The 26,614-nt window shown below is 50.1% G+C and overlaps 1 protein-coding gene across 1 annotated transcript; it reads left to right on the forward strand.

The window, feature by feature from the left end:
- Positions 1-26,404, forward strand: Ogdhl (oxoglutarate dehydrogenase L). Its single transcript, XM_071611275.1, has 24 exons — positions 1-56; positions 2,261-2,326; positions 2,997-3,201; positions 4,890-5,054; positions 8,824-8,926; positions 9,338-9,453; positions 9,826-9,980; positions 10,825-10,971; positions 11,612-11,702; positions 14,201-14,380; positions 14,739-14,867; positions 16,325-16,504; positions 16,866-17,018; positions 17,569-17,671; positions 18,155-18,283; positions 19,715-19,865; positions 20,996-21,123; positions 21,966-22,144; positions 22,636-22,707; positions 22,827-22,952; positions 23,064-23,136; positions 24,461-24,624; positions 24,798-24,952; positions 25,724-26,404. The coding sequence occupies exons 3-24, from the start codon at positions 2,998-3,000 to the stop codon at positions 25,845-25,847; spliced, it is 3,027 nt and encodes a 1,008-aa protein (XP_071467376.1). The 5' UTR covers positions 1-56; positions 2,261-2,326; position 2,997; the 3' UTR covers positions 25,848-26,404.
- Positions 26,405-26,614: the final 210 nt, after the last annotated feature.

Here is a 26,614-nt window from a genome sequence, read left to right on the forward strand (position 1 = left end):
AGCCCCATGACCTGCAGCCTCCGGACCGCGCTGCAGCGCCGACCCCCGCCCACCCGGTGAGCGCGGTTGCGCGTCCCCTTCCTGGTCCCTGCGCCATCTCTTGGGCTGTGTTGGGGGACAGGCGCCTCAGCTCCAGTCTCCCTGGTCCTGGGGAGTCGCTGCCGGCTGTCCTGAGCCGGGCCCTGTCGGGTGCGCGGGGGTGGGGGTGGGGGTGGGGGGGTGTCGAGTGGAGGCGGAAGTAAGGGAGAAATAGAACGTGACCTTGCCTCCGCCCTTGGCTTACCGTGGCCTTCTGGAGGACCCCCAACCTTTTTCGCGCGTTAGATCTGGCGAGTACAGAATTTCGCGAGTACAGAATTTCGTGTAAAGGAGCGACGCGCCAATAGTAGGGTTTCAGGCATCAGCGCTGGGCTCCTGGGTCCAAGGGCTACAGACTACTTTCTTTACCTTTCATGACCTGAGGAGAGGCTTGCTGCTCATTGCCCTCCCACGCAGCCAGCGCCAAGGGTCACACCAAGGTTAGGGAGGGTCCAGTGTTGTGTGCCTATTTGGAAATTAAGGGAGTTTGAAGTCCCAGGGCCTCATGGGGTAGGATCCTTATAGACGGTTTTAACTGCGATCTCAGTTCCCAGACAAGAAAACTGAGGTTTCTAGAGGCTGAACTGACCTGAGGAAGTGGACGAAGCCAACATGGAAGTCTTTCCCATCCTCTGGGAGATGGAGGGGGTGGGGCGATAACCTTGAGGCCCCAGCAGGCAACCTAGGCTTTAACTGATCCCAGAGGGCCCTACTCTAACACCCCCTTCCATCCTTAAAGATGGTTTTAACTATGGTCTCAGTTCCCCAAAGAAGCCCAAGCCCTACTGTGCAGCCCCTCCTCACCTTTTCCCACTTCTGGGCTTTATTTTAGGCCCTTACTCTCTGGCAAAGAAACACCCCCCCCCCCCCATACACACCTGCTTTCTCTTGGGTCCAGCAGGCTAGAGTTGAGGTTTATTCCTGAGCAAAGCCCATCCAATTCTCAGAGCATAAAGAGGGAACAAAAGAATGCTTCCTAGCTTTGAGGTCTTGGGAAGAACCCCTCTTCTGACTTCTGTTAGCTGATTTTTACAAGGGGTACATTAGGAAGCAACTCTCAGCTAGGCACCTGGACAGGATCTTGTATGTGGGAGCCTTAGTGGTAGGGGTGTCTGCAGTTGTGTTTCTGAGATTGGGTTGGTGACACTGTCCGGGAGGTGGGGGGAACAACCCCAGGAGTTGCCCCACACAACTCTTCTAGTTGGCAGGGACCGCACAAGGTGTCTGACTCTCAACTGCTTGCCACTGCCTTATACAGTGTGAGTAGGGCCTGGCAAGGCTGGCTGGGGCTCTGGCTGTAGATATTGAATGTTCTAGGGCTCCTGGGTCTGCAAGCCTTCCTTGGGTAGGAGCTTAAGTGGTATGCTGGCTACCTGCCTGCCCAACTGGGTGAAGGCCACATCAGTGTCCATCAGCTGCCCCAGTGTTCAGTGTTCTTAAAACTCGGTGTTCCCATACTGGGCCAGGCTGGATACAGCCAGGCTTTGTTCCATTCTGGCCTGAGCTCTCCTATTCCCTATGGGGGTGGGGCTTGGGCTGTCAGCAGAAGCAGCTTCAGCCAGTGGAAAGTACATTGCCCATAAGAGAAATCTGGGGTGACATCTTGATTCTACATTAGGAAGACACAGGCCCTGTCACCAGCATAGCCTCTTCTTCCTCAGTTTTCCTGTTTATAAAGTGGGGCTGACAGGGGCCCACAGTGGTATGCTGAGAGGATCAAGTGAGTACTGTGACTGCTTCAGGACCAGTGCTTCCTAATAGTCTACTCTTTTTTAAAATTTTCAGAATGGATGGTCTTAGTGCCTAGTTTCCTTTGCTGTGTGTGGAACAGGGACAATAAAACTTCCTAGTTGTTTGGGATCTTGTGGTACTCCAGGCCAGGAGATCCTGGGCCTGGTGGCAGGCTGGGCTGGTGCAGCCCCACATTTGCTAGACAGAGCAGGGGTTGCGACCCCCAACTATCTGACCCTTGAGTCAGTGCCTTGGAGAGATGCTGCTCTCGGGAGAGCCAGCCCCAGGGGGCCCTCACTGTAGGGCCTGGCCATAGTGGCTGATGGTGGTGGGCACACAGCCCAAAACTTTGGGAGCTGAGCATGTGGGAGGGAAACTTGAGGAACTTGGGACTTAGAGCCCTACTAAATTCACTCAATATTTTTGAGTTTTTAATTTTTCTACTGTTTAGACTTGTTGCTGATTACCTGAGGAACCCGCCCTTCCTTGATTGAAGAGACCCTCCCCTCTGGCTCATGTGAGTTTGCTAGGAGGTGGGAGGACCATATCCTACCCTGCAGTGGAAGTTGAGCCCTTTTATAAAGTCCAGGCAGTGGGCTTCTAGTGGCTGGTGGAGTGAATAGAAGGGATGGGTGGAGGTGAGGGTGGAGGAAACCTGGTGGTAGAGCATGCCTTCAGGGACATTGGCTCAGGGTCCAGCATAGGCAGGACCTGGTAACCATTATGCCTCAGAATGTGTGTTTTCTGGGTTGCTGAGCCTTGGAAGGGGCAGTAAGTAGTCTTCTCCCTACCTTGGGGGCCCTGGTGGGGTAGTTCTGGTTCTGCACACCCCTCACGGGCCAGGGCTCCCTATACATTAGCAAGTCCTGTTCAGTTTCCAGGCAGTGGTTGGACTAGGGCAAAGGAGGAGCTGGGTTGGGATGAGTAGGGCCCAGCAGGGCTGGGCTTATGGATGTTCAGTGTCTCTTAATGAGGTTTACTGAGCTGGGCCTTCCTGCTAGACAATGAACCCAGGGGGTTGGAAGATTATCTCATTTACCTCTATCTTATAGCCTGGTCCAGCCCCCAACCCACTCCCTGCTGCCCCCATGGGACTGAGAGGTGCTGATGAGTGAGCACATGGTTTTCAAAGCCTTCCCCTATCTTGGTTCTATGGTTTACACCTCTCCTTCATCATCTATATCCAGAATGAGTCAGCTAAGGCTGCTGCCATCCCTGTTCGGGGCACAAGCCACGAGGTTCCTGGCTGCACGGGACATCTCAGTGTTCAACTGGCGTGGCAGGTCTTCTGGGTCACCAGCCACCTTCCCTGGAAGCAAAGGTGGAGGTGGCTCCAGTTACATGGAAGAGATGTACTTCGCCTGGTTGGAAAACCCACAGAGTGTTCACAAGGTTGGCACCGCACTTTGCCTGCCGAGTGGGAGGGAAGTCTCTGGGGCCTATTGTGTTGGGTGTAGTGGAGAGAAGCAGTCTGCTTGCTGTGTGATCTTGGATGAGTTTCTTTACTTCTCAGATCCTCAACTGTCCCTGTTTGTTAAAGGGTCTGTCTTCATGTAGAAGAGGACAACTTCATGCCTTCCTGCTGATGAACTGGCTGGGGGAAGAGGTCTTGCTCTAGAGATCCTGATAATGCCTGTTCAGCCATACCTGAGGCATTCACTGCCCCACTAATATGCTATACTGTCTTCAGATACCCTGTCATGTGGAATTAGGCCAATAAATGTTTATAGGTACATGATCAAATAAAACAAATACCATTTGATGGTTAAAAAGAAGTCAATCAGATAGCAGGGTGAAAAGTGAACTTGCTTTCTCTCCCCTTCACTCACATTTTTCAAAGGAAAGTGAACAGTCACATGATCCAGAGCCAAGCAATATGAAAAGCCCCAGAAAAACACTCTTCCAGTCCATCACCAGCTGATCAGATCCTTTTCACCCCATTTCCTTAACTTTCTTTACATAAACTTACTGCAGACATAATTGGATTTTGTCCCCCTTTTACACAAAAGTTGTACATAAAAATGCTGTTTTGCTTCTTGCTTTTTTCATTTGGCAATCTGTCTCCACATCTTTCCATGTCAGTATGTGAATAGTCTTCTTGTGCTTTTTTCTAGCTGCATAGTATTATCTTGTGTGGGTATGCCCTCTCTGTCCCCAATAACAGATATCTGGTTCACTTCCAGCCTGGTTGTCATGAAGAGTGCTGTGGTACATACTCTTGTATGTTGTAGCTATCTGTAGAAAAGATTTCCCAAAGTGGAAAGGTTGGGTCCAAGATTATCTGTGTGTGTGATTTTTCGGTGAGTATTGTTAAATTGCTTTCCACAGAGGTTGTTCCAGTTGATTCTGCCACTGGCATTGTATGGAAGTGAGCAGAGGAAAACAATTTTACATGTTCTCCTGGAAAACTGATAGAAGTGCCTGTGTATAGGCTCATCTGATTTTGCGTCTACATCGAGTAGCAAGCCACATATCCTCTTCTGCTTTGTTTTCCGTAGAACATATCTTTTTGGTGATATTCCACATCCACAATAATGAATGCACTTTCATATTTTTTAACACTGCATAATCCTCCAGATTCTAAAATTGATTTGTTTAGCCATTTTCCTGTTGATAGTCATTTAGGTTGTTTTTGTAAATCACAGCCCTGCAGGGAACATCCTTGTGTATATATCTAGTGCACATACTTGTGCAACGCCTGTGGAGTAAATTGCTAACAGCAGAATTGCTGGCTCAAAAAAAGAGCCATGAATGTGTAGAGTGTCTGCTTGCCACACTGCCTTCTAGAAGGATCTCTTTAAACCAGTGGGTGAAGGCATGTCACAACTGCTATCACAACTGAAGCCCCTGAGCCACAACTTATAACCTCCTCTGCCCCCACCACATCAAACCAAGTCCTGAGAAGAAATGGGCTCTAGGTGAGGGGGCCTCAGCTAGCTGAGAAGGGTCTGTGAAGCATAGCCCTGAGAAGACCCTGAGAGCTGTGGTCCCCAAGGATGCTCCCTGGGACCCAAACTGGGTCACCCCTGAGTCTTCCCAGGCACTAAACTGGCTGTGTTCTTGCTTTCTTCCCTGCCCAGTCCTGGGACAGCTTCTTCCGGAAAGCCAGTGAGGAAGCCTCATCTGGCTCTGCTCAACCACAGCTTCCCTCTGTCATCCCTGAGAGCAGGCCCACAGTCTCTGGCCGGACCAGCAAACTGGTAGAGGACCACCTGGCTGTGCAGTCCCTCATCCGGGCCTACCAGGTACGGACAGCCAACAAGGAGGCTCCTGGGACTTGGCTGGGTGCTGAGGGAAAGAGTCTCACTTGGCTCCAGTGTCTTCTCAGAAAGCCCTTGAAGTTTGCTACCAAATACCATCTGCTCCTCTGTCTAGTCATTGTCACTTATCATTCAGAGCACTGGGTTATTTTTGTGCATACTGATTTGGTGGCTTGTCATCTGTCTTCTGGAATGTTGTCTGTCTTTCCCACACCAGGCCCTCAGTACCTAGAGGAATACTTAGTAAGTAATCAATTCCACTCATCTGAATGAGAGGTAAGTGCATTAACCATAGTTAATGTCTGTTTTCTCATCAGGACTGGGTCCAAGAGGACAGGGACTGATATTCAGCAGGTGCTTCATTAGCATTCGTGGAATGAATGAATAGTTCCGGTAAACAGTTCTTCCCCACCAGCTGCACATTCTGGAGACCTTGGCTTTCCTGTGTGGGGTCCCCAGTCTGGGCTCCTCTGTCAGAGAGTTCTGGTGATCTGTAATCTTGGTATTGACTGAACAGGGCTAATTAGATGCTGTTCTGGGCATTCATGCCATAACAAGTGTAATCATTGGGGATTTCTGTGGGAACTGGTGGCAGGAGGCATTTTGTAAGGGAAACTTGACATGCAGAGGGTGATGCTAGGGGATCCTAGATGTCTGGGCAGAGACTCCGTGGGAGGGAGCAGCAAGCTGCTACAAGGGCTTGGGAGCAAAGATGCATTAGCAAATGGAAATGATTGCTCTGAATGAAAAGCCCTGTATGGGAGGGAAGTAATTTCCCTGTGCACCAGTTGTCCTGGATGGAAGAAGGAAGGTGAGCAGGTTGGGCCCCCTCACTGGCCTGAAGACTCATTGACTGTGGCCAACCAAGCAAACAGCAACTGCTTGTACTGGTTGAGCATCATTAATCCAAGGAATCTAAAATACTCCAAAATCTTAAACTGTTTGGGCATCAACATGACATCACAACTGGAAAATTCCACACCTGACCTCATCTGATGGGTCTGTCAAAACATAGACACTACAATGTTCTTCAGAATCATTTTTAGGTCCTGTATATTTGAAATATAAATTAATTTTATGTTTAGACATGTGTCCCATTCCCAAGATATCTCATTACATACATGGAAACATTCCAAAAAAAGAAAAAACAAAACAAAAACCCTGAAATCCCAAACGCTTCTGATCCTAAGCATTTTGGATAAGGGATGCTCAATACACATTGTGTTTTTCTGGCTGGTTGAAAGAAGCAGAAAGTGATCTAACAATTGACTTTGACAATCAAGCACATGGAGTGCAAAACTGTATTAAATACAATAACCTCCAGAGTGCTGCTTGAGGGACTTATATTCTAGCCTAGGCATTTTTTCATCTGCTCTTAGCCCCTGGATTCAGACATTGTGACTGTATTTACTAGTAAAGGTCTATCTAAGGTGGAGAAGCAGGGTGGCTGCAGGCCCCAGCCTCTTGTGCCTGACATGGGTGAGTTCCTTCCAGGAGAGCTGTGGCCCTATACTTCTTCAGCAGTGAATAGCCATGCGTAATAATTTCTTAGATCCATTAATTCATTAGGGATTACTAATGAATATTGTTCTCATTCTATCTTTCCTTGTTTATTACCTGACATATTCTACCAGGAGAAAATCCCTTTGTCCACCTGGTTTATTGGGAGATAAACATTGTCTAAGAAAGGCAGAGTGGCACAGTCCTGTAATCTTAATGACTTGGGAGGCTGATGCAGGAGGATCACAAGTTCAAAGCTAGCCTTAATAACTTAGCAAAGCTCTGTCACAAAATATAATATAAAAAGGGCTGGGTAAGTAGCTCAGTGGTAAAATGTCCCTGGGTTCTATCTCCAGTATCCACCACTCACCATCCCCCCCCCCCCCAAAAAAAAAGAAAGGCTCAGTGTTTGTTTTGTATTGACTGATTTCCAAAAATATGAAAATTATATTCTTCAAAGGGGACCAATGAAGGCTTTTCCTTTTTTTTTTTTTGTTTCACATGAATGCACAAATTTAAACATATTTCAATTAGTTGCAGATATTATACATATGGTTGCTTCGGAAGTGTCCATATTCTCAGCCCTAACTGTTTAGCACACCTTTGCTTTCTGGTAGAACAAGATGCCAAAGTTCAGATTATACATTTCTACTCAGCCCTAGAATCATCTAAGTCTCTGTGGAGTTCAGAATGTTCACTGGAATTGATTTGGTGATTTCAGTGGTCAGAGCTAGGAAATGTGTGTGTGTGTGTGTGTGTGTGTGTTTAGAAAGATAACATGTGCTGTAAATTTATACTGATGTGTCTTTGTACTTCAAATGCAGGACTCAGGATTTGTCCTTGACCTCATCAATCTTATGGCACCATCTCCTTCCAAAGATGCCAAAAATAGATGTTCTGAAAGATGCCAGCACAATGGCTTATTTGATTTTCCTGCAACCCACATGCAATAGTCTTAGAATAATAATGCAAACTCTGCTACTACTGGTTGGTTATAGAAAGGAGTTTATGACTTTTTCCCCTGTAGTTCTGTTTGTCTTCAGGGAATATTCCATTAGGTAATTAGAATAGTTCTTCTCTGTATATTTATGCCACTAAGTGGATATCTTTATTCATTTGTTTCATTTTACTTTCAGTTTTTAAAGCTGGATTTTGCTTTATAACATTGTGTAATGTTCCAAAGTCAAATCTTCAAAGCAAGATATATTCTTAAAAGTCTGGCTTCTAGCACTCTTTCCCATTTTGTTTTATCCCTATAGATAATAATTTTTTCTTATTTTATGGTTTTCTTATTTTGTGATTTTATTCTTCTGATGCATATGTTTATATGTTCATACACAAGTGCATATTTTTACTGGAATGTCCTCTTTCTTGGATAATGGGTGATTCACCATACACACTTATAGAATTTTGCTTTTCTTAATAGTATTTTGTGGAGACTAACTCATATGAGCAGAAAGGGATTTCCTCATTCCTTTTTTTTTTTTTTTTTGGTACCAAGGATTGAACTCAAGGATACTTAACCACTGAGGCACATCCCCAGTCCTATTTTTGTATTTTATCTTATTTATTTATTTTTAAAACATGATTTTTTAAGTTTATTTTTTGATAGTTTTTTAGTTACAGTCAGACACAATACCTTTTTTTTTTTTTTTAATGTGGGGCTGAGGATCGAACCCAGCACCTCATATGTGCTAGGTGAGTGCTCTACTGCTGAGCCACAACCCCAGCCCCCCTATCTTGTATTTTATTTAGAGACAGGGTCTCACTGAGTTTCTTAGGGCCTTGCCAAGTTGCTGAGGCTGGCTCTGAAGTTGTGATCCTCCTGCCTCAGCTTCCTGAGCCAGTGGGATTACAGGCATGCACCACTGTGCCTGCCTCCTCATTCTTTTTACAGCTCTATAGTACTCCCCTGTTTGGATTTCCTTTGTCCATATGCTAGACACCTGTTGATGAATTGTTGGGAAATTTCTAGAATTTCACAGTTACTAATAGAACTATAGTGTATATATTTGTGTATAGGTATTTTTCTATTTTTCCTAGCTGTATATTGTACCTTTAAACAGGTGAGCTGGTACCACCTTGGTGGCTGATGCTGAGGTCTCATAGACAACCGCATTATGAAACCTGGGAGATCTGGGGAAACTTGAAATCCTGAAGCTGAGAGTGAGGGGCTGGGGCTCTGAACATCACTCTAGGTGAAGGTCTGCTTAGCTGAGACCCAGCCTGGCATTGCCCTTTTCCCTCTTCCCAGATCCGGGGCCACCATGTGGCCCAGCTGGATCCCCTGGGCATTCTGGATGCAGACCTGGACTCATTTGTGCCTTCTGACTTGATCACAACCATTGATAAGTTGGGTGAGCATGGCAACCCTTCCCTGTTGCCCTGGCAGTGACTGATCAAGCTGGTGCTTGTGGCCCATTGGGGGTGGAGGGGTCTTATGCCCTATAGGGCAGTGTGAGCCCACTGCTTCTCGGTCCAATTAGCTCCTTCTGACCCTTACTCATCTGCTGTATGTATCCCTGAGAGGGATGTGTTCCTATTTTCTCTAGCTGGTACACTGCCCAGAAAGCAAGAGGGATTTGTCTAAGCCCATTCTCATGGTAACAGATGTGCTCTAACTCTCACCTCCTGCTTGCAAACAGACAGTTTATGAACTTCCAGGCTAGACCTGGAAGGAGGTCTGAGGAGGTCTGGGGATGCTGCCCTTCCTCTTGGGCCTGACCTCCCTCTTTCTCCCTCTCTGCTATTTGGGGCTCCTTCCCCAGCATTTTATGACCTGCGGGAGGCTGACCTGGATAAAGAGTTCCAGCTTCCCACGACCACCTTTATTGGGGGCTCTGAAAACACCCTCTCTCTGCGGGAGATCATCCGGCGCCTGGAGGTGAGCCCAGGCATGTGTATCCAATGGAACTCTCTGGAGCATCTGAGGAGAGAGGGAAAGCCCTCTCTACCTTTTCTGTTCCAGATGCCAGGGCAATTGTCCCTGTTCCTGGCTTCCCATTAAGACTCTTCCTGGGCTGGGTGTGGTGGTGCATGCCTGTAATCCCAGCAGCTCGGGAAGCTGAGGCAGGAGGACCACGAGTTCAAAGACAACCTCAGCAAAAGCGAGGTGCTAAGCAACTCAGTGAAACCTTGTCTCTAAATAAAAGACAAAATAAGGGCTGGGGATGGCTCAGTGACCAAGTGTCCCTGAGTTCAATCCCTGGTTACCCCTGCCCCCCCCCCACACAAAAAATCCTTCCTGTCCCCCTAGACTACCTATTGCCAGCATATTGGCCTGGAGTTCATGTTCATTAATGATGTTGAGCAGTGCCAGTGGATTCGGCAGAAATTTGAGACCCCCGGTGTGATGCAGTTCTCCAGTGAGGAGAAGCGAACCCTGCTGGCCCGGCTTGTGCGCTCCATGAGGTTAGTACCACCCCAGATGGATTGCCCAGTGTAGTTGGAGGGGCCTGCTCTTGGCCTCAAGTAGGAAACAAGGAGGTGCCTGGCAAGGAAAGGCAGGACTGGATTGGCCTCCTCTGCTGGCAGTGGGGAGCCCTTAGAGCTTTGGAAACAGGTGCTCACTTAGTTTGGCCAAGAGCTGGTCCAGGAAAGAGCTAGGCAGGTAGGAAGGAGTAGGACTCCAGGAAAGCATGGTAACAGGGGACACTCTGAAGAAGGGCAGAAGTAACTGGATGTGGCTATCAGAATGTTTGGGCAGAAAGCTGTCCCCAGTGTGAAGTGATTATAGTGGTGTCTTATGGTGTGTGGAGGTGACTTCCTGACTGAGGTCTCAGAAACTAGGTCCTCCCATGGATGCAGGACTTAGAAAAGCACCTGGCCCAGGTGTTGGGTGCCAGGGGACTTTCTGAGAGGTGAGATGTGGCTGGATTCTGAATTCTGCTGGGGAGGTGGTCTTTGAGGTCTTGGGGAGAGAGTACTTGGCAGTGTGGGCAGGAGAGTAGTGGCAGAGAGCAGGTGGAGGATGGCCTGTTGGGGAAGTTGAGTTGTGAAGAGGAGAGAGGTGGCATCTGGGAAGGTATGGGCAGGAGTCTTTGGTGACCTGGCAGGACCCTCAGCCTGCCCTGACCTTGTGCTCCTTGCTGGGTGGGAGTGGTGTGCTCTGTAGGGGTGAGTACTAGATCATATAGTAAGAAGATGACTTTGCTCTTCCTTTGTCCTGGGCACCCAGCTCCTGTTGCTAATGAAAAGCCCCATGAGCTCCACCCCTGTCCCTCTCCATCCCTCCCCTTCCCTTTTCCCCAAGCAGGTTTGAAGATTTCCTGGCCCGGAAGTGGTCCTCAGAGAAGCGGTTTGGCCTGGAAGGCTGTGAGGTCATGATTCCTGCCCTTAAGACTATCATTGACAAATCCAGTGAGATGGGGATCGAGAACGTCATCCTGGGGATGCCACACAGGTGGGGCTGCCTTCTTTTCTATCGTTAGCTTTGTCCGTTTTCCAGGCTCAGGAGACTGAGTTGGAAGGGATGAGATGGAAATGAGGGTGTTGGTAGGGTCTTTGGGTAAAGGCCATCAGCCTGGTAGCTTCTCAGAGACCCTAGGTCTGACTTCATTCCAAGAAGAGCCAGGTACTTGGCCAAAGCACATGGGGCTGGGGACTAGTCAGGTGCTCTGAGACTCCCTTTCCTCTGACCATGTTGCTATAGTTCTTGGGAGGGGCAGAATTTTGTAAAGATATGCATTGTGCTTCTTGAAGTTCCTGTGGACATCAAGTGGAGGGCACATCCCAAGGAGGTGAAGGCAGGACCTGAATAGGTGGCCCTGGGTTGGCATTTCCTAGAGGGAAGGTGAGATGAAGGTGACTATCCCAGCTATAAAGTGACTGCATGTCTCCCTTGACCTTGATGAAAATTTGGAAAGCTTCTTCACCAGCAGTTTGTATGACCAGAGTCTGTGGGACGGGGCACTACTAGGGCAGATTCCCCCCCTCACCTGATTCTGTTAGGTCCCAGGTATACAAAGGAGAATGATGTTGCTGGACCAGTGGGGGAAAGTGGCATTGGTGTCAGGTAATAACCAAGCCCTCTCTGGTTCCAGGGGCAGGTTGAATGTGCTGGCCAATGTGATCCGAAAGGACCTGGAGCAGATCTTTTGCCAGTTTGACCCCAAGCTGGAGGCAGCAGATGAGGTGGGTGCATGCCCTGGTTACTGTGTCCCTGAGAGGACCTGGTATTTAGGAGATGGAATAGGGAAAGGCTGGGCTGAGAGCTTACAGGTGAGATAGAACTTCAATGGACAGAAGTGGAGAAGAGTGGGAGAGAGGCTGCATTATTTGCTGCAATATTTGATCTCTAAGGCTGTTGGGAACAAGTGCTGTCATGAGATAGCTAGGAGGGCCCTCTGATAATCTGGGCCAACCTCCTGTTTTCTAGCTAGGGAAACTGAGGCCCAGAGAAATGCAAGGACTTTACAGAGGTTGCTCACTTCGGCTTATGTGTGTGCCTCTGTCCCCAAGTCCTGTCCATCAGTCTGGAAGGGCCCCCTCACTTGTTTGTTTGCCCAGGAGAGTCTTGGGAGGTCAGAAAGTTGCCTGTGGGGGTCAGCCAAGGACATGCTTTCCTACTCCCACCGGCTCCTAGCTGGCATGTGTATTGTACATGCTGCACACCCAGCCGTGGCCATGCTAGCCCCTCAGTCCCCGTTGCTTTCCCCCTTTCCTCTGCCCTCTGCCTCGTTCAAAGTCCTGCTTGTTTCTCCTTTTGGTGGCACTGCTAGTCTTCTGGGTGAGCCTGTCCCTCCCTCCCCTGAAGCCTCTGTGTTCATTTGCCCTCAGTACTAGTCTCTGGCTTTCTTCAGCCTGCCATGTGTGTCTGTCTGTCTGTATCTGCATGTATGCATATCAAGTTGCATATCTATTTTCTCCTCTAGGATGAGGATAAGAACCTTGCCTTTAAAGCCCCAGTATCCAGTTCCACAGGTGCTTGGTTTGTTGAAATAAGTCACAATAAATGACTGCCCCAAGGACATTGAGTACATTGTACCTGAATAAGATCCAGAATCTACATCTGCTGGCTCCCAGCCCAGGGTTTTTCCAAAGTCCTGTTCATTTTACTCAAGCACCTTGAACTCTCTAAGCCTCATTTTTTTCCTTTGTAAAACTGGGATAAAAGCACCTGCTCCACTGTGGTTGTGAGGAAATGAAGAGATGATCATGGTGTTGGTGGTGCGTGTGCATGTGTACGCTGTAAAACTTGATTGAGGAGAAGTTTTTAAAGAATTTCTAAATTTTTTATTGAAAAAAATATGAGCACTATTTTTTTAAAAAGGTAAATTACAAAAGAAATATGAGCATTGCTTAAAAAAAGTTTACACAATGAGAACGTTTCCTCTGTGAGACCCCATTCCTTTGGCCAGTTTTTGTGTGTGTGCTTATGTTTGTTCTGAGGTATGTGCTTCCAGAATGTTCCATTCAGACACAAACACAGTTACTCCATTACAGCCTTATTTGTAGAAGGCCACGGGAGCAGCCTGTGATGCCACTGGCACCTTGTTGTCCCCACATACAAGGTTGTCATTGTTTTATACCAGCACATGTGTGACACCCCAGGCTTCTTAAAGCTACAGTGTCCCCTGCAAGGGCATTAGGTCATTGTAATGAGTGTCCCTGCACATGTACAAATGAGTACATTGGTTATATGGTGTCTGGGAAATGCAGTGGCCAAAGCTAAGGAGGTAGGATCATATGACCCTCTGGGGAGCTTGCAGACATGGTGTATGCCTGCTGTGCCCCTGTCCTCACATACACTCTTGGATCTTTCTGTCTTTGCCAATATAAATATCAAAATGATTTCATTTAGACATATCTTTGTTATGAACTCTATTGAATATCTTTTCATATGTTTTTGAACCATTTATACTTTTTGTTCTGTAAATTCTCTGTCCTGGTTTTCACTCTATAGGTAGGGCTTTTTGGGTTTTATCTTATTGATTTGTAAAAGCACTTTGCACTTTGAGGATACCAGCCCTTTGCCTACACTTTTCTTGTAAGTATTTTCCTCAGCTTGATTGTTTTCTCCCTAGCATGTGCCTGTATTTGCTTCTCCCACCCATGACAAGTTAATTCCTTTTTAGCTCTCTTATGATTTCTGGACTTTGAATATCATTTAGAAAGTAAACCTTCCCTTACTCCCATATTGTAAGATACGTCTTGTTTACCTCAATACTGCTATGGCTTTGATTACTTTGGTGTGAGGAGTGAGGAAGGGATTCAGTTCTGGTGTTTTCCTAGAGGCCTGGTATATGGACTTAGCTCTGTTATGAGCTGCTCTTCATTCTCTGTGGTCACTACCTCTTGATGGCCCTTCTTCTTGATGCCTTTATCCTTTCCCATGCTGTGGTCATTTAGGTTGAGAGGATGATAGTTGATAATGTAGAGGGGGCTCTTATGAGAAAGTGGCTCAGGGCTCCAAGCCCCAGGAGGAGCCTACCTTTCTGCTTTAGCTAGTCTAGAAGTGCAAGAAAGGCAGTGTGACCAGAAAGAGAGATGGTTCAGAGACAGCATAGACTTCAGAGGAAAGAGAAGCCAGGTAATGTCCCAGCCCAGCGTGGGCTTGAGTGTCTTCATCTCCCTCAACCTGTTTGGCATGGGGTGGGGATAGGTTCATCATGTTCTACCTTGACCTTCAGGGCTCTGGGGATGTCAAATACCACCTGGGCATGTACCATGAGAGGATCAACCGCGTCACCAACAGGAACATCACATTGTCACTGGTGGCCAACCCCTCCCATCTGGAAGCTGTAGACCCTGTTGTACAGGGGAAGACCAAGGCAGAACAGTTCTACCGCGGGGATGCCCAAGGCAAGAAGGTGTGCTCCTAGCTAGGCCTGAAGGTGTTCTCTGAGGGTCAGGTCCCAAGGGTGGGGCTATAGGGGACTAGTTCTGGAACTTGGGCTCAGATGACCTGGACTCCAAGGACCTAGGCTTGGATATCTTGACCCCAAGAGGTTGGGGAGTGTCCTGTGAGGGCTAGTCCCTGAGGGATTATGCTCTGGGACTTGGGCCCTGGGGGGCTAGATGCTGGGGCCCGATGGGTGGGCCTCTGGGGACCTGGGCCTTAAGAGGCTGGACAAAGAGGTCCTGGGCCCTGGGTCTTCATGGTAGAGGAGTCAGGGACACTGCACATCCTGGGGCATAGGCCCTGCTGGCTCACACCCTGTACTGCAGGTCATGTCCATCCTTGTCCATGGGGATGCTGCCTTTGCTGGACAGGGTGTGGTGTATGAGACATTCCACCTGAGTGACCTGCCTTCTTACACCACCAATGGCACTGTGCACGTCGTTGTCAACAACCAGGTAAGGGGTGGGCTTCATGCCAGGCCATATACCTGTCACTGGAGATCTAGGTGGTGGGTTGGTGGGAACAGTGAGATACCCTGGCTGTCATCCCACTGTCTCACTGCCCTGCCACTTACTGGCATGCAGTCTCAGGCAAAGTACCTGATCCCCAGCCCACATGTCCTGGTCTATGAAATTGGTAGATACATTTGTGTGCACACATGTATGTGTATGTGTGTGTATTTGGCCTTCTGTTCTGCATCCACAGGTTTAGCCAACTGAAGCACAAATAATTGTGGCTGGGCCAATACAGTGTCACACACCTGTAATCTCAGCTACTCAGGAGGCTGAGGCAGGAGGATTGCAAGTTTGAAGCCAGTCTGGGAAACTTAGCGAGACCCTGTCTTAAAATAAAATAAAAAGAAGGATGAGGATGTAGCTCAGTGCATGAAACCCTGGGTTTAATCCCCAGTACCAGAAAAAAAAATTTTGAGGAAAAATTAAACCTGTACAGAACATGTACATGGTTTTTTCTTGTCATTGTTTCCTAAACAATACAGTATAACAAGTATTTACACAGCATTGACATGGGTATTATAAGTTATTTAGAGATGATTTAAAGAATACAGGAAGATACGTGTAGGTCACACACAAATATGATGCCAGTTTATTTAAGTGACTTTGAGTGTCCAAAGATTTTCCTGAGAGGGTCCTGGAACCAGTCCCCCACAGATACCAAGGGACAACTGTACTTAGTACAGAGAACGTTGAAAGGAATACAATATGGAAGCTGTGTGTAACAAGATGTTACCTTTAGCTTCACCTGAGCAAGTTGGTCTCAGATCACTGTGTCACCTGCCTTTTCTTGAAGGCAGCTGTGATTAATAAGGGTTCATCTATGAGCTTAGAGCATTAACTGCCTTATTTACAATGCCATTGGATCTTCCTTGGGTAAACCTGCAGGCAGGAATTTAATGAGCCCTTTTGATAGATGAGGACACTGAGGCTTAGGGAATTGAAGTTCGTTATCCAAACTTGTACAGTCACTTGCTGGCACACTGGGTTTTTCCAGGCCTGTGTTCCTCACTACTAACATAGAGAAGTGACGGATGGAAAAAGAAGCAAGCGTAGCTCTACTGGTGCTCTGTTGTCCCTGTGGGCACTGCTGTCATGTCTGACTGTGGGGCTGTTCGCTATTATGCTTCATGTCCTATATTTTAGGTACCCTCCAACTGGTTGGACCCTGCAACCCAGTTTCTTCACCCACTGGGTCTCTAGAAACTGGGGCTCGGCGTGTAGCTCAGTGGTAGAGTGCTTGCCTGGCATGCACCAGGCCCTGGATTCATCCCCAGCACTACAAAACAAAAAAAGGGAACCATTGGGTGCAGTGGCACATGCCTGCTGTCCCAGGTACTCATTACTATTACTAAATAATAATAATAAAGAGATGCTGTTGGTTCCTTCTGCTCCTGCAGATTGGCTTCACCACAGACCCCCGAATGGCCCGCTCCTCACCATACCCCACTGATGTGGCCCGAGTGGTCAATGCACCCATCTTCCATGTGAATGCAGATGACCCAGAGGCTGTGATATATGTGTGCAGTGTGGCAGCTGAGTGGAGGAACACCTTCAACAAAGATGTCGTTGTGGACCTGGTGGGTCTTGGGGACTGAGGCCAAGGCAGGATGATGGCTCCTCCTAGCAATGCTAAGCAGGCCTGATGGGTTTGGGGTGCTAAGGCCAAGGCAGGAGTGAGTGGCCTGATCCCACCATGCAAGGCAGACCAGGTCTTCCGAACCTTCAGCACTAAGGGCTAGGACTGCTTTTTAGACAGGTTTAGTGCCACTAAGAGCTATCTGTGTGCAAAGTCCTGGGCATGGGACATTTGTTTAGTGATAGGTGATAATGGGTGCTTTCGAGAGCTTCAGAGTCTGCCCTGCCTGGATGTGACCCTGTTTTGTAGTGACTACTGAGCACACAGCCTGGGCAGGGACTGAGCCCCCAGCTTCCCTACAGGTTTGTTACCGGCGGCGTGGCCACAATGAGATGGACGAGCCCATGTTCACACAGCCGCTCATGTATAAGCAGATACACAGACAGGTGCCGGTGCTGAAGAAGTATGCAGATAAGCTCATTGCTGAGGGAACAGTCACCCTGCAGGAGTTTGAGGTAGGTACATGGGCACTGGGAACAAGTCTCAGATAGAACTGGGTGGGAACCTTGGAGTCGTTATAGATGTCACCAACTCAGTACTGGGCACAGAGGGTTTAAAGAAGTAGTCAATGTGGTCCTTGTCCCCAAGAGTCCCTGGTTAACAAAGTGCACAGAGAACTAAGTACACAGTTACAGCCGGGTAGGGTGCAGCAGGTGCCATGATGCAGGAGAAGCCCAGTTTCAGGCAAGATTCCCAGGAGGCTTCCTATAGAGGGATCCCTGAATTGGGTTCTTCCCCCAAATCATCTATAGACATGTTGGTCCTTCCATCTTCAGGGAACTCAGAGCAAGGGCTGTGAAGTCTTTCCTGGTTCTTCCCTCAAGCCCCTTACTGAGCATACAGCAGGCCCACAAGGCCTGGCTATAGCCATGAGGTTCCTACAAGCCAGGAGGCAGAGAATTCTAGAACTTGATGAAGGGACCAGGGCTTATGAGTCTGGGCAGATGGAGCCTCTGACTGCCCTGGGCATTGCTGCCTCCATCCATATCTTTATCCTGATTCCAGGAAGAGATTGCCAAATATGACCGGATTTGCGAGGAGGCATATGGAAGATCCAAGGATAAAAAAATCCTTCATATCAAGCACTGGCTGGACTCTCCTTGGCCTGGTGAGTTAGTGGTGTATGGCTCAGTGATCCACCTGAGCCTTGAGTTCTGGTACAGGGACAGGACTGAAATGGCCTTGGGTAAAAGCAGTCACTGCCCAGCTAGACACTGAGGTTGTATCCTGCACACCCCCAGGCTGTGGGGGCCCCATTCCTGCAGGTCAGGGTAGGTTGGGGCAGAGGGGTGACCATGTATAGCTAGTGGTCACGTGTGCTACCTGGAAAGGAAGGGTTGCTGGTGGGGAGCTCAGAGGGCTTCCCTGGAGGGGCAGGGCTGGGTCAGATGTGACCCAGGCCCTGTAGAAAGTGTGGGGCAGGTATAGGAGTACAGCTGTGGCTCTTCAGCTGTGGTAAGTCCCACAGATGGTCCAGAGCCAGCCAGTGTGGGTAAGGAAGCCATAGGCCCCTTAGTCCTGGGACAGCAGGCTGACCAGGGACATCAGAGCCTTTTGCTATCCAAATGTGAACAGTCTCTGTCGTTCTCAGGCTTCTTCAACGTGGATGGGGAGCCCAAGAGCATGATGTGCCCCACCACAGGCATCCCTGAGGACGTGCTGACCCACATTGGCAATGTGGCCAGCTCTGTGCCCTTGGAGGACTTTAAGATCCACACAGGTGAGGGTGCTATTGCTGAGAGCCACGGCTGAGTCTGTATGGCCCCTGGCATTTTGCCAACAGTATTGATTGACAGGCGCGATGCTGAGAGCCACGGCTGAGTCTGTATGGCCCCTGGCATTTTGCCAACAGTATTGATTGACAGGCGCCTCTGCCTGTCCGCCTCTGCCGCAACTTTTGAGTTCTCGCACTATTTTGGAGTTCTCGTGGGGATTTCCGGGGATTCCCCGAGAGTTCCCATTGGTTGGGGAAGTGCAGGAGGAGGGATTTCCGGGAGATATAGTTCCGGCTGGGGGTTCCTGGACAAGCCTCGTGGCGCGTTTGGGAGGATTTCCCCGGGAGCTGTGTGAAGTGTTTTTCTGCGTTTTAAAAATAAAGTTTGTTCCTGCTTCAGTGGCTCGTGATTTGTGCCCAGCCAGACTGCGGCATGCTATGTGGTCTCCAGTGCAGTCATTGACCCAGACCTAACATCATGCCCTGTAGGGAGGTGGGTTGGGACAACAAGGGAGACTGCATGGAATGTCCTTGCTGAGCCCTTGGTGGGTTTGCTCTGCTCCTGAAGTCCCATTTGTGCCTCTGGGGTGCCCTTGATCGTAGCTCCTTTCATGGTGGGTGTAGGGAGTTGAGCACATGTGGATGCCATTGCAGCTCCATGCCAGGGACCAGTCTCATATTGGGCACTTTGGGGTTTTCCAAACACAGTTGCTGGGGAACATGACCTTGGCCAGGCAGAGGAGCAGAGAAGCAGGGGCTTCCATGGAGGAGGTGGTGGGGCCAGGACTCTGCTGGCAGGAAGGATGTGGGCCTGCTGCTGGCATGGGCAGATGCCTGAGGTCAACCCCACAAATCCCTGGCTAATGAGCCTGGCTAGCACACCCCTTGCGTTTGGATGCTGTGGCAGCTGTAGGGCCACTACAACTGTAATAGGGTAACTGCATACCTTCTGACCAGCCCATTAGAGTTTTAAGGGAGCTCCCTCACAATGTGCATGGAAGCCAGGCATCCTGGGGCACCTGCTGATGATGTGAGTGCTCCTCTCTGTGCACAGCACAGGGTGTTTGTACATGTACCAGACTCAATCCTAAGTCTCTTGCTAGGCATGTGATCTTGAGTTCATGACTTCCCTCCTGTGAGCCTCAGTCTCCTCACCTGGAGAGTGGGACACTCCTCCCTGTAGGGTTGCTGTGAAGAATCCTGACTCAGTGCATGAGTATCTGGGACTGGCTCCTTGTTCCCACAGAGAGGGGTTGGCTGTTTCAGGTTGGCCTATTGTACTGGCTAGAAGCTGGAGTTGGGGGCTGGCACTAGGCCCTCCTGCAGCTTGCCAGTACCCTGTTTTTACACTAAACACTTACCCCAGGACCTTTGCTTCAGCTGTCCCAGAATAGTTGTCAGGCTCCGGAGGCCCTCAGACCCCCTTCCCTTCTGCAGGCCTCTCTCGCATCCTGCGTGGCCGTGCAGACATGACCAAGAAACGGACAGTGGACTGGGCGTTGGCAGAGTACATGGCCTTTGGCTCCTTGCTGAAAGACGGCATCCATGTGCGGCTCAGTGGACAGGATGTGGAGAGAGGCACGTTCAGGTAAGGGCAGGGTAGGTTCTGGGTCCCAATCCCTGGGCATTGGTCATGTTCCTATAGAACCCATAGGGGAGCTCATTGCTCAGCAATGTTTGGGGTATCCCAGGGTCAGCACAGGAGATCTGGATGAGGGGCTGGCCTTTCGTCTTCTTCCTGGACCTGGTCTGAGGACCCAAGGAAGACTCCCTTGTCTAGCTGAGGTTTTCACAGCTAATCCCATTCGCAGCCACAACCCCCAGCCAAGGCCCAGTAATCAGAGGGCTGCTGACTTCTCTCTGATTCCCCTGCAGCAGCTATGCAGAGCTGATTTCTTAGCCCAAGATGGTGACTCATATCTAGTGGTCTGGTGGTCATCTCTGGTCCTAGGATTCTTTATTTTTATTTTTTGATGAACTGCGGTCAGACCAGCCTTCCCTATCTTGCTTGTTGGATCTCACACTTACATCACATTTTCCTGATTTGGGCCCCCAGCTGTTTCACACCCTTACTCAGTGCCATGTTGGCATGTCATGCTGATGTGGCTTGCAGAATTCAACCAGCTATCTTGCTCTTGTTCTGGTTGCTCATCTCTGCTGGCTTTGCTCTAGCCAGGGACCTAGGCAGCTGCTTTGCTGCCCCTTGGCTGCACATTGGCCCTTGCCAGGGTTCAGCCAGGTGGTCCTCTTTAGGTATCAGCCTCAGGTCCTGCACAGCAGTTCCTGCCTCCTTAGAGGTTGGACAGGGCAGGTGAGGTAGCAGAGGAGTCAGCAAGGTAACAGCAGGACAGTGCCCCAGAGGTGTGGCCTCCTGGGATCTCAGGTTCTTCCTTGCTTTTGGGAGGTCAGCAGGGCAAGTCTCATCGGGTCTCTCTGTGAGTGAGAAGCTGAAACTCAGGGAGGTGCCATGACTTGAAAATCTTGCTCCCAACCCCCTGGTGCAGTGTGTGGGCAGTGGGCAGGCCAGGGGCAGGCAGGGGAGGGAGTTGTAGGGGGAGGGACTGTGGCAGCTGTCTTGGTGTCAACATCCTACGGGACCCTTCAGGTTTCATGGGGTATTAATGAAGGCTTGCCTGCCTCCGGCTGCCCAAGCTCCCCTGCTTTGGAATTGGTGCCAGCCCTCCTGCCCTCTGTCCCTTTCCTGGTCTGTCTCCCCAGTCACCGGCACCATGTTCTCCACGACCAGGAAGTTGACCGGAGGACGTGTGTCCCTATGAACCATCTGTGGCCTGACCAGGCCCCCTACACCGTGTGCAACAGCTCCCTCTCGGAATATGGAGTCCTTGGTGGGTTAGGCAGGCCCTGAGATAGCTGGGGACGAGAGAGAAGCTGGGAGGGAGCCAGGGTTATGGCCTGGGAGGGCTGCAGAGCTCAGAGACTCCTGAGGGGGCAGGTACTGGGCTGCCCCCTACTGGGGACATGTGGGAGATGAGATTCTGTCCTATCTGGTCCCCTCAGGGATCCCAGTTGGAGAGCCTTGCTTGCCTTGTGTGGAAGGGGACTTTATACACCAGAGCCCCTTCCCTGGACACCAGCCTTGGTGGGCTGGGACAGAAAGCCCAGTAGAGTCCATTATGGGACATGGCTACTGACTGGCCCTGCTGCGTCCATGTTCCTGAGTCCCATCTTGCCTCCTCTGCCCTGCACCCCAGGAATCCTGTACTGAGGTCCCTTCCATGGGCTCTGGCTCCCCTGTGTCTGCTATATATGTTTCCCTCAGCTCAGCCATTGGCTAGCATGCTTCTTCCCTCACTCCTCTTCCCAGAGTTTAGCCACCCACTCTAGGGAGATGCCTCTGGGCCAATTCCTCCCCTTCCTCATCCGCATCTCTGCACACATTTTTGGGTAGTTCTTGGCATATGGTTTCTGCTACCTCCCAGGTATCTTTGGCCTTAGCTCCTGGGCTAGATAAAGCTAAACCTGGCCATGTATGATATATGAGATGAAGGTGACGTGCGTGTTGCCAGCTTCCAGAAGACACATCCTGGCCTTTGAGTCCCAAGGAACCCCTGGGTTCTTTCTGGCTTCTTGGGAAGGATGAACTTGGGTAGGAAGGCTGGGTTTCACTGGTCTGACTGCTGTTTGGTGACAGTATGCAGCAAGCCCTATCTTGGTGTCTTCTCTTTAGGTTTTGAGCTGGGCTACGCCATGGCCAGCCCCAATGCCCTGGTTCTCTGGGAGGCTCAGTTTGGTGACTTCCACAACACAGCCCAGTGCATCATCGACCAGTTCATCAGCACTGGCCAGGCCAAGTGGGTGCGGCATAACGGCATTGTGCTGCTTCTGCCCCATGGCATGGAGGGCATGGTGAGGGCTGTGGTGGCTAGGTGGGCTCTGGTGGGAAGATCCTTGGCCCATTGCAGGGTGGAGGGGTTTCTGCCTTCTATGGCCCTGGAGCACAGGGATCTGCCTTATGGGGAGGGAAGGGAAAGGCCAAGATAGGGATGAACCTACCCCTTTCTGGCATGAGGTCTTACCCTCTCAGTCTCTCACCTCCCTCTCTGTGTGTCTGCCTCCTGGGCTTCTTTCAAGATGAGTCCTGACAGAAGTGCTCGCTCACTCAGTGGCAACACTGAGAAAGTGTAACTTATTACCTCTTCCTGCCTCCCTGCACGCTCACACATGCTGGCCCTGGGTGGATCCCCTCTGCAAATGCCCTGCCTGCTCTTGCCTCACATTCCTGGTTTTTCCTTGTGGTTCAAGCTCCATAGTGAGGGCACTTCCCTCAGGCCTGGGGTCCCAGCGGGGCCAGGTGTGCCCTGTGTAGGTCACCTTGGCTATCTCTTATTTGCTTTCAGGGGCCTGAGCATTCCTCAGCAAGACCGGAGAGGTTCCTGCAGATGAGTAATGATGACTCTGATGCCTACCCAGTGAGTGCTCCTACCATCCCCCAGGATGGGGGCCACCCTGTTGGGCCTTGGGGGGCCAGGGTGTGGGTGCAGCATGTGACTTCCTCCAGTCACCACTGGCCTCCTCCTGGCCTTTGCAGGTGTTCACTGAGGACTTCGAGGTGAGCCAGCTCTACGACTGCAACTGGATCGTGGTGAACTGCTCCACGCCAGCCAGCTACTTCCATGTGCTGCGCCGGCAGATCCTGCTGCCCTTCCGCAAGCCGGTGAGCTGAATTGTGCCTGCCCCCGTAGCACCTTTTCAGTACGAGGGTTGAATGTGGGAAGCCCTGGACAGGTGGGGACAGATGATCGCTGGGCATGTGTTTCCCTTCCAGCTGATCATCTTCACACCCAAATCTCTGCTGAGGCATCCAGAGGCAAGGTCCAGCTTTGACCAGATGGTGTCCGGTATGTGCCAAGCCTAGCAGTGTTGGGTGGCCTGCACTGGGGAGATGGCCTACGTGGGGCCCAGTGGCCCGTGCGTGGCGTCTGCTTCTGGGGTTCTTCTGTTTTCCTTTCCATCTGGGGCTCTGTCAGCCCTCTAATAGCTCTTCTCCTGGTCCCCACAGGCCATGGGGTTGGGAGGTTGGCACTGTGGCCAGCTCTGGTCACTTGTATGGAGCTGTAGGGCTAGAGGTGTGTGCTATCCATCCTCCTTAGCCACCAGCAAGGCTGACCTGGCTCTGCCAAGGTTGCTCAGAGGTGGGAGGCCAGTGAAGTGCTGCCTAGTTTGCTGTGCATTGTCATTCATTCATTAATCCATCTTTTCACTCATGAACCAAACACACATTACTGGCCTGGGTCCCCCTCCAGGAGCTCTCAGTCTTACTGACCTGGGGGGTTAGAGGAAGCACATGGAAGACCAGTGCTGAACTTGAGATGTGATTCCGTAGAGAATCAGGGAGAAGCAGGTATAAGGCACTGAGGTTGGCAGAGTCGAACCCCCTTGGTAAATAGAAGAAGCACCAACTGGCCATAAAGGGCCTTAGTGGCATGGACAGGTATTGGTTTTTCCCCTGTGTCTGGGTGTTCCCTCCAGTGTGGGAAGATGGCTAAAGTGGGTAGTTCACAGCTCCTGCAATGGGACTGGACCACCTGGTCTGATCAGCTGGTGCTGACCCTTCTCCTGTGGGACTGGCTGCAGTTAACCTGTCTGCCTCAGTGTCCTCACCTGGGATGCAGTGATGCGGGGACACTGTAGCAGCTTCCTGAAAGGTTTTGCAACCTGCTTGATCTGGCACATGGTGTGACCTCTGGCAGGAAAAATGGATAGGGCTTCAAGATGGGGGCTGTACTGCAGGTCTGAGGGGAAAAGAGGGCACAGTGGCCTCTCAGTAGCTACTCGTCATCCAGTGTGGTGAATGGGGTATCATGCAGGGAGTGGGCACCACTGGAGGTAGCAGGTCTTGGACAAATGATGATGCCATCAGATCAGTCTCCTGCAGGGGCCTGTACTCCTAATAACCAGCATCTTAAATATTGATGCTCCCAGGGTTCTGCTTATGGCTACAGCTCCATTTCCACCCCTGTCCTTGTGATATCTCATAGTGTCCTCTGTCCCTTGCTCTAACTTTTGGATCAAGAGTTGCCAGTTATAACCACAGGCCTAAGCCTGGGGTTAGACTCAGCAGCTAGGGAGAGCCTGGGGATGTTGGGGATCTTTTAGGAGCTTCTCTGTGTGTGCTTCTTTCTCTGTGTGCTCACGTCACTGCCATGCCATATTGGTCCCCAGGGACCACCTTCCAACGAGTAATTCCTGAAGATGGGGCTGCAGCACGGGCTCCTGAACAGGTGCGGCGGCTCATCTTCTGCACGGGAAAGGTGTACTACGATCTGGTGAAGGAACGCATCAGCCAGGGTCTGGAGGAGCAGGTGGCCATCACACGCCTGGAACAGGTGTGCCAAACTCTTCTAGTGATTAGAGAAACAAGCAAGATTGACTCGCCAGCCCCCAGCTCTGGGCAACGTACCAGGCAGGGCTGGGAGGGCCTGTTGAAGGATGGCTCCTGTCTTGGGAGCCCTGGGCACACTTCCCCTCATCTGTGCCCCATTTGTCCTTGCTTCCCCAGATCTCTCCGTTCCCCTTTGATCTGATCAAGCAGGAGGCAGAGAAGTACCCAGGAGTGGAGCTGGTGTGGTGTCAGGAGGAACACAAGAACATGGGATATTATGACTACATCAGCCCACGCTTCATGACCATCCTTGGCCACACTCGCCCCATATGGTACAATACTTGGAGGACCAATACCTACCCTTGCTTCTTTTGGGACTGCCTGTGGCTCTGGGCTTGATGACCCCATCCTGTCCCTGCCTGTCCCATTGGCCGTGCTACTTGGAACTGGCCTTTATTCTTTGAGCCACATTTGAAAACCTGGGAGTTGAGCCCTGTAGTCCCTGCTGGCTCCATGTGTTCTGACTGTGGTGGGTTAGCTTCCCCTCAGGGATGGAGCATCAGCAATACCACCTTTATACAGAGTAGACCTTTGTTTTTGTTCTGTAGCCAGAGCTGAATTACAGAACTTTCTACATGTCTCAAACCTCCATCCATTGAGCCTAGCTTCCTTATGTAGACTCTGTGAACTCTTTGTCTCTGCAGCAGGATGATGATAGGCTTAGACCCCATGGACAGATTAGCCCTCTGAGGTGCATGGCACATAGTAGCTGCTCAGTGCTTAACATTGGCATCACTTGTCTTTGGGAAGATGGTAAAGGGGTATGAGAAACTCTAAGTCAAAAGTGTGTTTGTCCCCAAAGCCTTTAAGTTTAACCCATTTGTTTTCTTCATGGGCAGATCTAGTGACATAGAGAGGGCAGTTTCTCCTCCCTGTCCTATAGCTGGGTAGCTGAGTTTGCCCCAGGCCCTCAGCTCACTGGGAGTGGTGTCCAGACAGTTCCCATAGCTAAGCCAGCTCTCCTCAGATGTGTGCCCTATAGTCCTGGGGTGAGTGTGGGCTGAGGCCAGGCCCACCCCTCCCCTTAGCTGTCTCTCCTCCAGGTATGTGGGCCGTGACCCAGCAGCTGCACCAGCCACTGGAAACAGGAATGCACACCTGGTGTCACTGAAGAAGTTTCTGGATACTGCCTTCAACCTTCAGGCCTTCGAGGGCAAGACATTCTAGAGTTAGTCAAGGCCTACCTGGGTCTTGCTGTGGGATCAATTGGGGATTTAGGAGGCCTGAGAGGGGGAAGGACTACTTGGTGCCCCAGGACCAACCATTCTTATGTAGCGATTGAGGCCAAAGAGTAGCACTGCTGGTTTCGGTACTATACCAACTTTGGCCTTCATGTTTATTTCAGAATCTGTAGGACTGAGAAAGTCAGAGGGGTCTGATAGAAAGGATATAATTCTAGAGTATTCCCTCAGTTTCCCCAAGCTTTCCGGAAGCTTTTGTGTTATTTCCCCATCTGTGTTGTTCATGTCTCAAAACAGCCAACAGCAGTCCTTGTGTCACTCCCATCCTGGCAGACTTGGATGCCACTCACCCTATCCATGTTCATCTGTAGATGCAAAAGGAAGTTCGCTTTTATGCTCTTAGACATGGAGATTTCAGCAATAACAAGCAGGTGAAGCAAAACCATGCCAGGTGACTTATGTATGCTCTGTTTTATGGGGCGTGTCCTAAAGGTATGCCAGCTTCAGTGTGAGATGCAGCCACAGCTCATGTGTACCAAAGTAGAAAACCAAATAATAATAATAATAATAAAAAATGCCTAAGAGAGATTTGCTGTTTTCATTTCATGTTGTAAAATCAAGGGAGGAGCATTTTGGTGCATTCTGGGTGGGGAGTGGGGAGAAAGAAAAAGATAAACATGTAGAGGACAGATTTTCCTCCAAGCACAAGGCATTGTTTGCAAGTCTTTGGCTTCATTCCTATCCAGCTTCTGT

The sequence above is a fragment of the Marmota flaviventris genome, chromosome 4, assembly GCF_047511675.1.
Source record: "Marmota flaviventris isolate mMarFla1 chromosome 4, mMarFla1.hap1, whole genome shotgun sequence".
Lineage (NCBI taxonomy): Eukaryota > Metazoa > Chordata > Mammalia > Rodentia > Sciuridae > Marmota > Marmota flaviventris.

Bases quoted from the DNA above. Each gene is read 5' to 3' on its own strand.
- Ogdhl (XM_071611275.1), top strand. From the start codon at position 2,998: ATGAGTCAGCTAAGGCTGCTGCCATCCCTGTTCGGGGCACAAGCCACG. The intron at 14,868-16,324 runs GTAAGGGGTGGG...CTGCTCCTGCAG, and splicing joins ACGTCGTTGTCAACAACCAG to ATTGGCTTCACCACAGACCC. The intron at 23,137-24,460 runs GTATGTGCCAAG...ATTGGTCCCCAG, and splicing joins CTTTGACCAGATGGTGTCCG to GGACCACCTTCCAACGAGTA.